Source organism: Cataglyphis hispanica, chromosome 7 (assembly GCF_021464435.1).
Source record: "Cataglyphis hispanica isolate Lineage 1 chromosome 7, ULB_Chis1_1.0, whole genome shotgun sequence".
Classification (NCBI taxonomy): Eukaryota; Metazoa; Arthropoda; class Insecta; order Hymenoptera; family Formicidae; genus Cataglyphis; species Cataglyphis hispanica.
The window spans coordinates 7,525,356-7,542,046 of NC_065960.1; the positions used below are offsets into that span (position 1 = coordinate 7,525,356).

The 16,691-nt window shown below is 39.5% G+C and overlaps 1 protein-coding gene across 3 annotated transcripts in view; it reads right to left on the minus strand.

Moving 5' to 3' along the window:
* Nucleotides 1-708: 708 nt before the first annotated feature.
* Nucleotides 709-16,691, minus strand: part of LOC126851029 (E3 ubiquitin-protein ligase TRIM9) — an 86,223-nt gene continuing 70,240 nt past the window's right edge. For 2 of the 3 annotated variants that reach the window (XM_050594583.1, XM_050594582.1), the window contains 4 exons: nt 10,002-10,174; nt 5,747-5,885; nt 4,466-4,696; nt 709-3,655 (listed from right to left, as the gene is read on the minus strand). In XM_050594583.1, coding sequence (XP_050450540.1) covers nt 3,327-3,655; nt 4,466-4,696; nt 5,747-5,885; nt 10,002-10,174 — 872 coding nt within the window. In that variant the 3' untranslated portion in view covers nt 709-3,326. The remainder of the gene's footprint in view (nt 3,656-4,465; nt 4,697-5,746; nt 5,886-10,001; nt 10,175-16,691) is intronic. The other variant, XR_007687623.1, reaches the window with a different exon arrangement.

Below are 16,691 nucleotides of genomic sequence, written 5' to 3' on the forward strand. Positions count from 1 at the left end.
AAGAGGCCCGCCCAGACCGCGTTGATGCTTTCTCCGGGGCACACACAAGCTCACCCTGCCTCCCTTTCTCCCCCGTACCACTCGTCGCCCCTTGCTTCTTTTTTCTCTCCCTCGATCCCTCGCGAACTAGGCTCTCCGCCGGTCTTTTCCTCCGCCGTTTGGCCACTCGTCGCAATTTGCGCAACGGCGGGAGAACTTCCTGAAGAGAGGTTGCGAAAGTTTCGGATCAAATGGGCGAAAAACGGGATGAAAAGAAGGGGAAAAGCGGCAGGGGACCACCGCGATGAATTATGGACATCATCGCGCGGCATTTCTTCATCTCTCTCCCTCGAAATTTCAAAGCTCGATTTTCTTAGAGAAAAAACTATATATTTTAATTAATTAAATGTATAACGTATCGAAAATGTGTGTTGTACTATTTCTTCGTATTAATAATATATTAAAATAATCTTAATATATTAATTAATATTATTAATTAATGTTATGTATTATTATTATTAAACATATTATTAATATATGAAAACAATATTAATAATATATGATGTTAAAAAACAAATAATACACAAAATGCTTTTCGAAATTTTCTGTGTTCTCTGTAATATCTCTCTAATATGTAGGGGGACCTCCATATACCTTAATCCACCAACGAGGGAGACTGAAGAGGTCGGATGGAATCGAGGGATCACCCCAGATATGTCACTTCGTGCGGACGTTTTCGTTGCGTTTTATTGATCCGATACAGAGTCGTAAATGGTACAATCGGCAAATTTATCGGCGGTACAATCGATATAGTCATATGTATATATACACTTATGTACATATGGCGTCAATAGACGCGCGCGCGCACGCATCAGCTAACGCAATGCCCGGCGCGAAATATACGCTTCCGGGTTATCGTTATACATCGAAATATAACGAAGAAAATCGAGCGTCCTATACTGCTGACCGTTGAGATACAAAGTCGTAAAAAAGGACCAGCGCGAAACCGTAGACGCGAATGCGGGGGAGAAAAGAAGGGAAGGGAAGAGAGGACAATGGAATAAGGGTGAATAAACAGAGAGGAGAGAAATGTTGATCAGGGGGTCTCTATCGAAGACTAGAAAACGTATACTCGATTCGTATGTTATTGTACACTAAAGCCGCGGCACTGTGCTTTATACGTCTTATCTATCTATACTATCTTTTAATGGAGCTTAACGACCTACAAAACGCGATTACACCTATATGTGTGTCGATATGGATAATGGGTGATAGGCGATCTCTGCGTGTCGATCACGCGAGCAGGACAAGGAACCGTTCGGTCAGCGTGTTCCTCAGGGAGGAGCCCCGATTCCTCATCCTATATAGTGTAGGATAATTATCTTACCTACGTCGATTATCCTCCGTCTCCTCGGTCGTCGATCGCGCCTCGTCAGCGCTCGTTCATAAGTTCATGCTTGTGATTTTCGCACGATTGTTTCAGCATCGAATTAAGTTGAAAGTCTGTTTCGATCAATTCAATTTGGCAGATAAAAAAAAATGCGCTATCTTTCTTGTATATTTACATCCAAAATGTTGCTTTATATAAAATATAGAAAAAGTGGCATTTTCCCCTCGTAAAATTAAATTATTTCATTATAAAAGATATAAAAAATTGTTGACAAAAATTTTCTTATACCTTTTGCGTCTCGTACGTCGATCACGCGAGACGAATGATGAGTTCTTCGAGAGATAATCAACATTATCAAGGTTCTGTACGACGGCAGGTGATGAAATAGTTAATTACGCGATCGACAAAAAATGCGGCGGATGCCGGCCGGTGGGATCGATCGTCGAGTTTCTTTACTGGTTACTTGATGCAAGCTACGGAGAAGACTACTCGACGCCTTCTCGATGCCTTCTGTCGGCCCTCAAGATGCTCTTTGGGCACCCCAGAGTCTCGACTTTGCTCCCCGAAGTAAGAAGTTCCAAGAGAATCGCCGCTGGTGAGGGGCTGGTGAGCGAGATACTCACGTTTCTTCCTCTATCGACGAAATTTCGCAAAGAGACTCCTCACTTATTCGGAGTGACTCTTCGCCTCTCCCGATGCGATCTCTCGAACCGACCGATCGCTTTTACTCGAGCACGATCCTCGACGGAAGTTTGTCGGTGACGATACTTGGCTATTTACTAATGGACATTTCCTTGCTTCCAAGGGTCAAGGCTCTTCCAGTTTCGATTAAGTATCCGGTAATTTCTCCGACCAGTACATGCGTTCCTAGATTGTAGTCGGAGAGTTACTTGACTGATTACGGAAGCATCGAACTCTGAGAAGTGCGTTAAGTCTTCGCCGAGGCGAGGTAATCTTCCGAGACGAACGAAGAAACTGTTCTTATTCAAGAAACGTGTAGGAAAAAATATTTTCTTTGCTTCGCTTTTATATAGCGCGCGCTATAAATAGAAAGTGTACTGATCTTGAACGGAGGAAACTTCATCTCGGCTCTCTTGACCTCCTGACGGGGGAGATATTATTTATGGATTACGTGACATGTGTGCGTTAATTACTTCAGTCTCATTAAGTCTTCAAAATAAAGTGATTTCTCAATCTTTAAATGATTTTATACTGTCTTGTATATTTGCAATATCTGCGTCTCGATTGAAATATTATCTCGATAGTCTCTGATTTCGTGAGACTATATTGATCGTGCGAACGAAAGGGGGAAAAATAATCCCGACTCCAATTAGAGTCTCGATTCTAAGTTTCAGTTTCTCAAGCAAACCGGATCTAAAAAATTTCATGGTTCGCGCCGAAATCTTCTCATCGAAATTTCCGGACCTGTTGAATTGTCATTTCTCGATCCCGCTTATATTCAGACAAGTAGCGCGAGGCAAATTTTATTTAGATTTAACACTCTCGGGGACAATCTATTTCCGTACACATAAAAGATGAAAAAGTAATATTTCTAATAAATCGGATATGATAAAATGTACTCGCTGTACTCGCAAAATACATTTTCGAATAATTGCAAAGTATTCAGAGGGAATATTGCGGGCCCGAGAAAATCGAACCACTTTCGTGTTGCCGCATAATTTGCGGCGAAAAAGTCAAAGTTCAATATCGTGAAGACATTTCGAAGCGATTCCGGGCACCATCGAACCGAGCGAGATGATTGAAAACCGAGACACTACGAACGATCATATTAGGTATTCTCAGAGCGATCTACTCATCAATTAACATCGACCGGGCTGCTCTCCTCGACAATCTTCTCCAGCAGCTGGCCCGACTCGAAGTCCCTGCACCTGTCACCGGTGCAAACGGTCGAGCCCATCTCCTGCGACAGGCCCTTCTTGAGGACATTGAGATACCCCTAGCTTTGAACCATATCGCTAACATACTCCTCGTGAAGCGCGAGCAAATGACGCGGTACATCGAGGGCGGTGTGGAGGGTTACGGTGACGCCGCGATTAAGGCTTATCGCCGGATAGAAGACGCCGTAGAGATCGCGGAACGCCACGCCGCCCTGCGGCTGATCGTTGACGAAGAAGCGCAATGTGTGTGTGGTGTCCAGGTCGAGGAGGACACCGACGGTCGAGCCTTGCTGAACGCCTCCCTCAGTGCGCTGCGCGTGACCGCCGCCGTGCATGAACCACGATCGTTGCCGATCTATGTACATGCTCCAGCCCTTGTCGTCCTTACCTGCGAACAGACGAGTCGCAAAATTGCGCGAGCCGATCTCCAGCTTCGAGGAAAGGAGGAGGATTTGACAGAATAAATGTAGGAATGTTAGAAGTAGAATGTGCGGCCGAGTATATTTTAAATGAAAATATTTATATAAATTATTTTTCGCGTTGCGCGAGCAGTAAAATATGATGGTTTGAGGATATTTAAATATTTAAATTTTATAGCAATAATATTAATTTCATAAATATACGTATAACATTATATTTTTTTATTCGTTCTAAATAATTGAAATCGGTAAAGTAAATCATTATATTATTTATTTTATATCGTTAATAGAGTATAAATCGCAAGACAGTGTGAGGGAGACATTGTCTAATTTCTATTTTTATTATTCATTTCCATCGACTTTTATTACGTTAAACGCGTTTTTTTTATTTTCATCAGTTCTAAGAGCGTTGACCTGTTTTCCTCGTGTCTAAGAATTAAAGTATCCTTCTCTTTTAGTATCTTGCACAACCGCGCGCGCTTTCGGAATCTCTTAGCCGTCGTTTTCCTTTATCTACAGCGACATATAAGAGATAGAAGAAGAAAGAGATACAGAAAAAAGAAACACAGGGAAAACATGGTACATACATCTCTCGCTTCCGAATTTCCGGACAAATCAGGGATCTGTACCGGAGTGTACCGGGTGGCGCATGAATATTTCATCGGTGCCGGATAAACCACACGACCTTCCTCTCCTTTTTGCGGAGAGAAAGAGAAGCAAAGGAGAGGGAAAGAAAAAGAGAGAGAGAGAGAGAGAGAGGGTAACAATGTTAGACTTACCCAACATCTGATCGCGCGACACGTCGGCCCGGGCGATACCGAAGGCCGGATCGGTGTCACTGTGATATCGATCGATAGTCAGCTCCCAGTAGTGGACGCCCCGCGAGAAGCCGACGCTCGAGAGGACGACGCGATGCTCGTAGCCCTCACAGGACGCGCTCATCGCGTCCTCCGATATGGACACCTCCTGCGGTATGCCGGCCGCGCCGGTGGCCCACGAAAACCACGCCACTGTGAAGGACCAGAGAGGATGTAGCTCCGATTAATATTCCGCGGATACGGATCCGCAAGCGTGCTTAACGAACTGCACGCTTGGCGTTACACGAGCGCTGGGTATCGAAGTGCCGGGTTATTGGGAATTCGACATCGCCGCCGCCGCACTCGATGTTAATAACGACGTGACGGGATTGTGGAATCTTAATGGGAGACGAGGAACGATGTGAGGGAGGAAAAACCCGGATTTTCTACGCCGCTAAATAATTTAAGAATTTGATACGTCGAAGAGGTCTCTCGACGTGACGCGATTGCGAAACTTGAATGTGGAAAGAGGAGACATATCTTACATCACGCAATATGTTAAATCATTTAAAATTTTTATATAGAATTTGTTATGACGCGTGGAATTGTCGAAATTTAATATTTAATTCTCACCCAGCGAATATCACAAGTTATTCACTATCCGGAAATACGAAAAAAAAAGATCAATTTTTTCTCCTACAATCTCATTAATATCTCATTTCGAGAAATATATGCTATAAATAGACCTAAAAAAACTAGTCCGACTTTATAAAAAAAATACTAAAAATGCAAACAAAAATCTGGATATCAAGTAAATGTTCAATATTCGTTATTAATCGATTCGTTGTTTAAAGATTAGACGATAAGAGTACATTTAATTTTTTGCTAAAGGATTTTGCTAAGAAATATTTATGACCCAATAATAATAAAATCGGACGAAATTTCTCGAGAATCCGTATCCGAAATATATACGAAAATAAAAATGGGAGTCATTTGTAATTGTCGATCGCATTATTCCGCAAACGTCACTAGGCGGACATTCTATCGCGTTCGTTTCTGTGCGTCCACCGTCCATCTCATCTATCACGCGATCGTGCCGCGGAGAAAAAAAAAGAGAGGAACACGCGCGGTTGGAAAATCGACGTCGCTTACGACCGTTCGTCTTCCTCGCGACACCGACGCCGCCGGTTCCCCAGCCGAGGCCTCCGCGCACTCGGCCCAGGAAACCGTGAAAAGAAAAAAGAAAAAAAGGAAAAATCTCACCCTCCGCGGTTTGAAGACCGATCAGTTCCGAGTACTCGCCCTCGCCGGCGCTGTTAAAGGCCCGCACCCTGGCATTATAGAGTGAGTTGAAGTGCAGCCCATCCACAGTGCAGATAGTCTCGCGGCCGCAATACACCTCCTGCGAATCAGATTTCAAACGGGACATCCGTGAATTTGCGGCTTGCAACTGCATCCGAGTAATTTATTCCCAACGTTAAAGAACGATATTTTCGCCAGAATATAATTAATTTCTTTGAAAATAATATTACTCGTAATTAATCCTTACTTGTCAAAACGCGCAAGATATAATATATATATACATATAGTGTAAAAAAAAATATTAAAATATTTTTACGCGTAAATGTGTATATGAAATAATGTTAAGTGTGATAAGAAAAAATACAGTGAATTAAAAACTCTTAAAAGTATATAGAAACAAATAATTTATTTAGAAATACGATAAGATATCGAGACCGACTTTCATACAAATAATGGTTAAAAGATCGAAATGTTCAACTCGACTGAAATAAAATTCTATGGCAAACAAACACTTGTACTTGAGATGGCATCATCAATAAGAATAAGCGGGGACTTTACCTGTCATCCAAACTTTCCTAAAAGAAATGTCAACATCGAGTCGCAGATAAACAAAGCGAGATATGTATTATCAGATTTACATCGAAATAAAAGTTTTGCGATGCAATAGTAAAATATACGGTTCAAACAATTCTTTTTTAATAGTTATTATTTTTTTCCAACATGATCAATATAACTTTCTTTTTATATCAGAATTTTATATAAAAAATATGATAACAAAAACACAGAGAATTATAAAAATTATTAGATTTAACTATGCATTTCCATTATAATATTGCGTAATTATAATGCCTTGATACAATAAATATAATAAATTTGAGATTTGAAAAAATGTATAAGGCATGCTAAAAGTTACGATTTTTTCTCGAAACACAAATAAAAATCAGACTCTTATATATCTTGCATATTTTTCTTAAATAAAACAACAACAAAAATAGAACATAAAGGTGAAATTAATCCCGAAGATTAGTGTAAATCCGCCGCTGAACTCCTTATCCGTCAAAGAAGATTCCCGCAAGTTTGAAGGACGATCCCGAAGGAACGTAGGAACGACGGTAAAGTGAACTACGAGGAAATGGAAACCAGAGACCGGGAAACCCGAGGCCGTCGTACTCGGGCGCGAACGCGCTCGATTTAAATATTAAAAGAATGGGAGATAGAGAGGAGGGGAGGGGAGGGGGAGGAGGAGAGGAGGGTGGCCGTGCGATACCGATAGCCATCAAGAGAACTCGGGCGACGAGTCGGGCAAGGATGGGCAGAGGAAGAACGAGGGGGAGGGCGCCGACAACGAGGACGATTTATATTCGCGGTATCGCTACGTTCGTTAACGAGCACCGGGTATCGCAACGCGCCGCCGGGTGCATTATTAACAAAGCATGAAAATTTAGACGCGCGATTTACAAGCCCAACTTGGAGCACGTTTGTGTTGCGAACGCACGGTATTCATATATGTGTGTGAATTATACGTGCTATTCTCGTCGATTTTGCTGTGAATTTGGATGTTTTGTTCCTTCGCGCGGATCGTTTCTAAGAATAAAACCTTCGCGAAATGCGAGGAGAATTAATGTAATCTCGAGTATAAAACTGTTTTAATATTACAACATTATAAATGTCATTTAGCTCGACTGAAACTATCGCGAAGATTTATACATGAAATTTAAACCTGATATTAGTAAAATAAAAAAAAAAAAAAAATATGCTCTCTTTCTCTTTTTAATTGTATAATCGCTTTTATTTAAATCTACGTAAATATTTGTAAGAATTAAAAATCTAACACGATTAAAAGAAAAATTCCGTATGAAAAAGACTAATCTTTATAATATATCAATTGACCTTTCCACTTTGTTCCAACTTTTTCCTCTCCTGCGATAGCGGAAAACAAAACTCTACAAAACTCCACGTCCGTCGGTAGAGTGCCTCACATTAATATCGTGGATTATGTTGCAGTTCGACGGTTCAAACTGCCGTCATTTGATAAAAACTTCTAATGAAGGAAGCGATATCGTCGCGGCAATTAATAATTGCCATCGTCCCGAAAGGCTCGCTCATTTCTCACGCGTAAGCTCGGAATCTTGCGGAATTGCGGATTTCGAATTAACGCTTTCGAATCGCCGAGTCTTAATTTACGAGTCGAAAAAAATCCTCCCTAATTCATAAATCGTTTCTATATGATTGTAGTAGACATACTTGCTTGTACACGCTAAGGAGAAAAAAAAATTTTAATTGTTATAAATTACATACAATTTTTTTCGTATCATACAGACAATTGGAGATCTTTATCTCCCGGTTCTGCGGATGCTGCGGGCGTAACGAGTTAATGTAGCGCGTTAAACTGCCTTCATTCGCCTTTCACTAATTCCCAAATTTTTCAAACTTTGCACCATGAATTTCGCTCCGCGAGAGACTGCCTTTTAATCCCCGACTTTTATGCCGCGGCTCGGACGCGCTATTTAGGCTGAATTATTAGCCGTAATCGTTATCACGTTTTTTTTTTCGGAGGGGAGGAAAAGGGGGAGGGGGAGAGGTGCTCATTGCCACCCGCGTTTACGATCAATAAAACGTGAAAGACGGCGTTTCGAGTTCGGCCGAGCAAAGCCCGATCCGAGAATAAATACGACGAATTCGGCCCTCGCCAAACCGGAAATGCACTGCAAACGAGTGGTCGAGGAAAGTCCTTTATTCGCGATTCTCGTAACAAAAATCTCCACAGAAGGCATAAACGGACAATCGGACATTACGGACAATCAGCATTGATATTCGTTTCGCGGCGCGCGAAGCAAATTTCCATCGAAAGGGATTTTATAATCCTGTTGATGTTTTTTTTTTTTTTTTCCGATTGCTCTCTCACCGCGTTTCAGTGTCACATAATATAAACCGATATTAATCTTCCGGGTGAATTGAAAGATAGCATTTTATGCATTCGGGCTCTTTGCTTTTGTTAAATGTCCGGGAATCTGTCCGTGAAGTACATTTTGATGTTATTACGTGTAATATAAATCATCGTATTGTAGCAATAAAATTTGAGACAAAGCTGTTATACGATAGCGATAAAATTGTGCGCGCATATATTTCGCAACTCAAGGAAGTAATAATAAATAATTTTCTGACACAACACAAGGTTAAACAATGTCAAAAAAATTTTCGAGTCATTTAACGAAAGTATATCAATCGATAAATACAAGGACCATCAAAATACATGTAATAATTTATTTATTCTAGAGAGAAAAAAATGCTACCGTTTTGTAGCTAATTTTGCATTTAAATGCAATTAAAATGCATTCTAAAAAAATTAAGAGGAACAGTCGGTAGAAAAGGTAGAATTTTACCGCGCATAAAAAAAAAACTTACGTCTCTTTTCTCTCGGTTTACACCGTCACGTTTAGTTCAACATGTACAACCGATCTTTTCGAGTTTCCTGCCACGTACAATCTTGCCTTTTTTACTATTTTTGCACTACGAGTAACTTTATTTCATCAGAGTGCAAGGAAACTCCGTCCTAACTTTTCGAAAGCGAAACCGATGGACACTTTCGGAGCATCACTTCCAATAAAATTAGTGTTTTATTTCAACGCAGTATTTTATATTAGATTCGATTTACATCACGAATTTCTATGTCAAACAGATAAGGATCAATTCGTCATTTTATCTCGCAAAAAATAAATTAAGCCCAAAGAAGAAGTTATAATTGATAAAAAATATTCACCGCTCACATTGTATAAGAAAGCTGATACGACATTTTCAAAATTTCCATGAGAGAAATAACAAACGTCAAATATTATTTAATGCCAGTCAGTCTCCTCGTATCATCTTGTCCGAGCCGAAACAATTCTACGAAAAATATCGTGAGAACGTTAAAGTGTCCCATTGTTGGACAAAGCCGTATCGCCGTCATCGAGATGACACGAAGGAGAGAGCATTTGGCAAAGAAAGAAACACCGGAGCCGGACGTCCGTCGCGTCGACAAGAAAAAAAACGAGAAACGAACGAGAAACGCGATGAGGGATCCAACGAGTAAAGTGTCATGGAGGAATGCGCGGGGGCCGAGATCTCGAAAAAGCTTCGAGAGATCCGAGCCGGGCGTCTCCGATAGCCACCGACATAGTCCTACGACAGACGCGGAAAGTACAATTTCTTGCGGACACCGGGGGTGTTTACTCACCCTGAACTCCCCGCCGCAGCCGTCGTCCAACTCCAAGAGGTATCCCTCGATAGCTGGGCCTCTCTGTCCGGCGCAGCCTATAATTCCATGTCCAGGTGGCGGCTGCCAGGCAACGGTGACGCTGTTGTTCTCGGCACTACACTCTTCGGGGATCAGTAAAGGCGCTCCGGGTGCTAGAAATACGTGCGTCGAGACGGCTTAAGTAGCGCTTCGTGTTGCTATAACTATGATGGTATATGTATACGCATGTAGTGTGCATAAATGGAAATGTGAGAGTAAAGTAATACGTTGAATTTAATAATGTCGTTTAATTCCGAGATAAGCGAATTTGGGATTAAGTCTTATGTTGTAACATTCGCGATGATTCGATAGAGATTTAGTTGTGATATTAAATGACCAAAGATAAGCCGATTAAATAACGGATTTTCCGCTTGATTTAAAAGAGATTTCTTTTTTTTCTCGAAATCATGAACTAAAGACTGAAGAAGAAAAAAAAACACATTAATAATCGTTTTGGAAATATAAGTATAATAAATTGGTAAAGAGAATGATAAAATACTTGTAAACTAAAATTGACTCGTAAGAATAAAGTTATAAGCAGATTATAAATGTTGTATCTGTTTAAGAAAAGTTTTCAATCTCGAAATTTTCCACTCTGATAGAACTTTATACACACTTAGCAAGTATTCCAAATAAGTAGCTAAACATTCCGCATTTTCGTAACGAAAGGATTTAGGTAAAGCATTTAACTTCGTAAATTTCGAGTCGACAAAGTTTGTGAATCACATTAGAGAAGCAACGATAATTTCATAAGAAGCAAGTTGTCAGACAAATAAATTAAAATTAAAAACAAAAAAATAATTGTCAAAAAATAGAGAACCATCGCGGAGAACAAATGACAAAAATTTAAAAATTCAATAATTTATCGCGTTCAAATCATTGAGCCGAGGATAAGATCGCAAAAAGGTGCTAAAATAAAGTAAAATACGTTCTCACACGGAGATCGTTAAACGGTTTTACTGAGAAGAGACTCGATAGTTTTACCTGCGATAGCTAATTTAAATATAACATGATCTGAAACCGCGACGCTTCGCCCCAATTTCGATTTGCCTCCGAAAGCCGGATTGCCGGTGATGACCTTTGGCGGCAATAATTTCACAATTTAAGCGGGTTTCGGGCTGCCACGAATTTGCCACGAGTTTCCTAACGACGAATGGAAGTTGGTCGTTGCCGCGCGACCGCACGATTCCATTCGACGGCTGACTGTCTAAGGTACAAGTCGGAGCCGTGCAAATTACTGCGCGGCCGCCGCTATCTAGATTTCTGTCCGACAGAAATGTATTGAACTACCGGTGCAGAGCGCCATATCTCAATTTGTCAAATCTCGATCGGAATATATAGGTATAAGTTCCTCAATAACTCTCGAATCGATTCTTCATATTGCAAAATTATAATTTAAATAATAATTCGTTTCTTATTAAGCTATACTAGATATTACATGAAAAATATGCGTACTTTTATTTAAAAACATGAGTTTGTCGAAATATTGAAAATTTAGATTTAAATGGAAAATTATATTAATGAATAAAAATTATATAAAATACCGTCTCTTTCTCTCTTCGTAAAGTATTATTTTATTCGCTAAATATCTTGTTAAATCATCGCGCGTGATGCTTCCGCTATAAGAGAGCGATCGTTCGAAACGATCGACGTTGGATCGAGCAATTCATTATGAATGTTAGCGAGAATACTTCGCTTTCAAGAGCGTTAACGCGAGCTGCAGACGCGGTCGTTGATGCTTCTACATGCAATTATCTGGCTTTCAGTGGAAACTCGGCACGTCGCGACGCGGCTCGTCAACTCGTCCTTTAACTTGCGCGGCATGCTAATAAACCGAAAGCATTTCCTCTTCTTGGTGCGCGCCGTCCGCATGCGGTTTCGCGCAAACTTATCTCGAAAACACTCTCGACGCCATGTACTATCGGCCTCCTATCCGTTTCAGTCGTCGATTCCGGATGCGTGTCGGCAAGCATAATTCGATCGAACGCCGCGAGCGTAGTGGAGTAAACACGTGATCGAAAAGGTCGAGGCTTGTCAAACACGCCGCTGTCATAAAAGAAATATGTCACAACACAAAGTTATCGCGACTTTTTTGCTTGATATTGTAATAAGTTGTTGCTATTAAAAACACAAAAAAGAAACAACGCGGCCAAGTTAACATTTTGATAGAATTGTTGTATAGGGTGTCCCGCCTGTTTGTATTATTTCTGAATGACAATTTCACATTCGCGTCCATTGGAGGTAGATTTTTACTTTGTGATAATCTGCGGATAAATAACATTCTGCTCAATCTAGATTATAAATTGAATAAAATCTGTATTTTGCAATAGATGAAAAGAGCGAAGTTACACATCAATGGATCGACTGGAATTGCGATGAAAGTGTATATGTACATTTATTTTACAAAGCAAAAATGGAATTTCAATAGCATCTCATATATTCGCGCAAACGAAAAAATACTGCCTTTGATAATTCTATGGAATAAACCCTATGGAAGCTGCGCGCAAAACTAATCATCTTTCCGATTTCGATGAAATTGTCTCGTGAATTCAATGATGTAGAAAATTTAATACACTTTTTCAATATATATATATATATATATATATATATATATATATATATATATATATATGACGAATAGTATGAAAAATCACATTTTTCTCTACACAAAAGATATAATCTTTTATATGGGAAAATATAATTTTTCGAATGGGATTGAAAAATGTAATCTTTATATGGGAAACTGTCGCGATGAATAAATCACGATAAAGAGAGAAAGAAAGTTTAAAGTAAAAATTATATATATATTTTATAATAATAATATATATATATATAATGTTTATATGTTATATGTTTATTTTATATAATATGTTGAGAGATAAGAGAGAATTGATTTAATTTCAAATATTGAACATTTTATTATAACGTGCGACATTAAAAACTGATTACAGTAAACAAGTCATCAAAATGTCAAGTCGACTTATATTTATGTTTAAATTTTAATTTCGTGAAATATTACGTGATGAGAGTGAGGCGCGCTCCAAAGTTTATTTATATAAACTTAACAGTTAATTCTGTTTTATGTAAACACTAGACATAAAACACTTGGGGGATAGTGTTTTTGTCCGCTACAACGTCAAGGAAGGCTTAACACGTGTATGCATAATTAACTGGCTTCATGCCTGACAGCAAATCGTCATGGAGTTCAGTCTCCTTGGAGAGAGCCGTTCTACTCTGCAGCACGTTCTAAGGTCCCTGCGGTATCTCACGTTATGAAATTAGGCTAATGGCACGAGCGTTACATAACTATGTTCGACGTTGAACCAACGGAGCTTTAATGCAAATTGAGGTCGTCGCTCTCTCTCTCTCCCTCTTTCTCTTTCTTGAAAAGCAATTATTATTTTCTGTCCTCGTTTTTAATTAAACAACAAACAAATACAGAGAAAAAAACACGTCAATTTGCATTTAAGTACATCAAGTAGAAAATTAGTAAAAAATTAAAAAATAATGTTCGTCTCGCGATCACTCGATAACTTAATAGCTTTGCCGATAAAAAATTCGTAGAGGAGAAAATTATCTTATTGAAGAAAAAATTTATATCGCTTTAAAATCTGATTTTTCCAAGAGCAATATCGAGTAGGATCGCATAATTTGCGCAGGACGCGATAAAGATCGAGATAAAAGTCGTTTATGCCGTACGGGGGTAAGAATGTCGCGGGTGGAGAATAAACTCACGCTGTTTCATCGCTTATCGCGATCCAAAAACTCGTGTAATCCGACGTGGAACCTCGATGGAGCCGTTCGAACGGTAAATTCCATCCGTTCCATCCGCTCTATACCGTCGACATTACTATCGATTATCCGGGATTTCGTCGGATTTTATCGGTGCTATCAACGTGCCCAAGTGTTACAGTCAGCGTCGACAATTATTTCTCACAATGTCATTTTCGATATATGACACGCACGGATATATATCTTTAATATATCCTTAACGAAGTTAGTGAAGATTTATTCAAATGATTTAAATGTTTAAGATTAATTAAATTAGCACCGATAACGTTTATAATGCAACGTGAATAACAATAAAAAAAATCCGCAAAGAGAGGAGGAAGGAAGAAAGGGTTGCGCGAAATAACGGAACCGCGCCGTCAATTAAAACCACCTAAAAAAGTCGCGAGAGACCACGTGAAATATCGATCATTTTACGAGGGTGCGCTCGTAAAAGCGAGAATTAATGGATGGGACAGGTGCACGCGAGTGACTTGAAGATCTCCCGTTCCGAGAAAGGGGACCGGCTCGACAGAGACGTGTGGAAACACGGAGCACGAATGAAAAAAAAATCCCTCTCTCTCTCTCTGTTACGGCCGCCCTTTTTACAGTTTTGCAATGGGTCCGACGCGAATCGACACGCCAGCGAAACTTTATGCCCATATCCGAGTGATTTATCGAACTGTGCGAGACGCGTCGCACTGATATCCGATATTCGCGTAGACTCCATCTCGCTTTCTCTCTATCTCTTTCTCTCATTCATTCTGTTCTCTTTGTGAGAAAAACGTGTAAAAAAGGGTGAAGGCGATACAGCGAGGAGAGGAGGAAAAAGAGAGAGGGGGAGCGAGAGAGAAGCACGAGCGCGCCGATAGCCTGTTAAAATGTAAACGCGGCGCAAAATATATCTCGCTGATAAAACTTGCCGACAGATGAAAATAAACTTCTCGCAGGACGGACTCGGTTCTCGACGTCGCGAAAAATGGTCTTCTTCGCGTGACTCGACCGTGATCTTGAGGAAGTTCTTCGCCGGAGACGATTCTTCACGCTTCACCGTCGACGCGGAAGTAACAATCACGTCCGCCTCGACACTTTCGTTCCCGACGCGAGACAACTGATCTCGTTCGCGAGAAGCTTCTTAGCTTCTAGACTTCTGAAGGAGTCCTTCGACTACACATACTTTTGATTAAAGTTCGATACAATTCCATAACTCTTCTTCTTCACGTCTTCGAGTTTGTAAGTATAGATATTTAATGTATTTATCTCTCTTTCTTGTTGAGCAACTATGATAGAAGAGTTAATGAAATGGAAGAGAAAAGAAACTTGACAGTTTAACTTCAAACTTGTAATGCCTATTAATTTCTACTTTTTATTCACGAATATGATGAAAAATAATTTTTTAATTCTTTTTTTTTTTTTAATAAAATATTTTTGTGAAAAAAATATTTTGCATTCATATTACCGCATATAGAAAAATTTAATCACAAATTTCTCAAAATATACAAACTACTATAAATTACTATTACAGTCAACATACGGTGATATGAACTCTGAGAGAATCGTTGTTATTAAAAGCGATCGGTGGCGTTGACGATGAAGCGTGATTGCGGTGTCGCATGTAAATTAATGAGCGAATTAATCTGCCAGCGAGAGGAAGTAAAATCCCTGTTTACCCGCATGTTATCTCAACGAGACCGTACGTACAGGACATTAACGTCGCATTGTACGGTCATCAGCCTCGTCTGCGACAAGCGCGCGTTTAATTTTCCGCCCGATGTCTGGGCCGACTCATGGTTCTCTATTTTCTGTTTATATAGCGGGAAACCTAGGGAAACCTCTGTCAAGTAAACAGAAATACTGCGCGATACAGGACGATGAGTCAGGCAAATTTTTTTTCATTAACAGTTGAATGCAAAAAAAAGAAAAATATTATTTTGCGAGAAATAACACTATTTGTGTCTGTTTACTTGCCGTCGACGCTGACAAGATAAGATAAATGTAATCTTCGTTTTACATTTGTGTCACTTTATATATACATTAGCATCATCGTAATGTTTTACCGAATAATGATTATTTGCGCTCGTAATTGGATGCATTCGCGTTATAAATTAAAGCGAATGATAAGACGCATGAATTCTCGATGGTGACAAACTTTTATCTCCGCGAGGCGATGATCCGATCGGTTCTAAAATCGCGGAAGTAGATAATAATGAGACTTAGCGGCATCCTGAAAAGTTCCGCAATTTTTCGTGTCATAAAACTTGAATTGCCGGCGATCAAAACGTCGCAATAAAATTGAAATTTAAGAAAACGGGAACATTCATTCCAGAGTTTCATCGCATCAATTGCTCGTGTTCTGAACCATGATGATAAAAGATTCGACGACTTTTGATGTTCGTTCAAGCTTTAATAAAAAATTGAAATCGCAGATCAAGCGCGCGCAAATAACGATAAATGAATTTCGCGTTTTTACCTTGCCTATGTAACTTCATCGTCGCTGTAACTGTATTAAGGATCGATAATTTGATTTCTCGCGTTATAACTGCAGTTATTACAATCGCATTTGCAAATTTTTAAATTATAGAGCAAAAGTAATTTTACAAATTATTGATTATTCTTTATATTATCTTTTCAATAATTATTCAATCATATGTAAATATTTTATTTTTTTGCAAAAAATATAGCACTAGATTATAATTATGAAGTAGCCCCAAATTTCATGTAAGAGAAAAAGAAACTCGTTAGTAATATGTGCATGTATACATATATACTTTTCCAATATATATTACATTCGTTAGATTCCGGAAATTTTCGCCCGAGCGATTTCGTCGCAAACTTTACGCGAAATCCCGACGAACTGGGAAG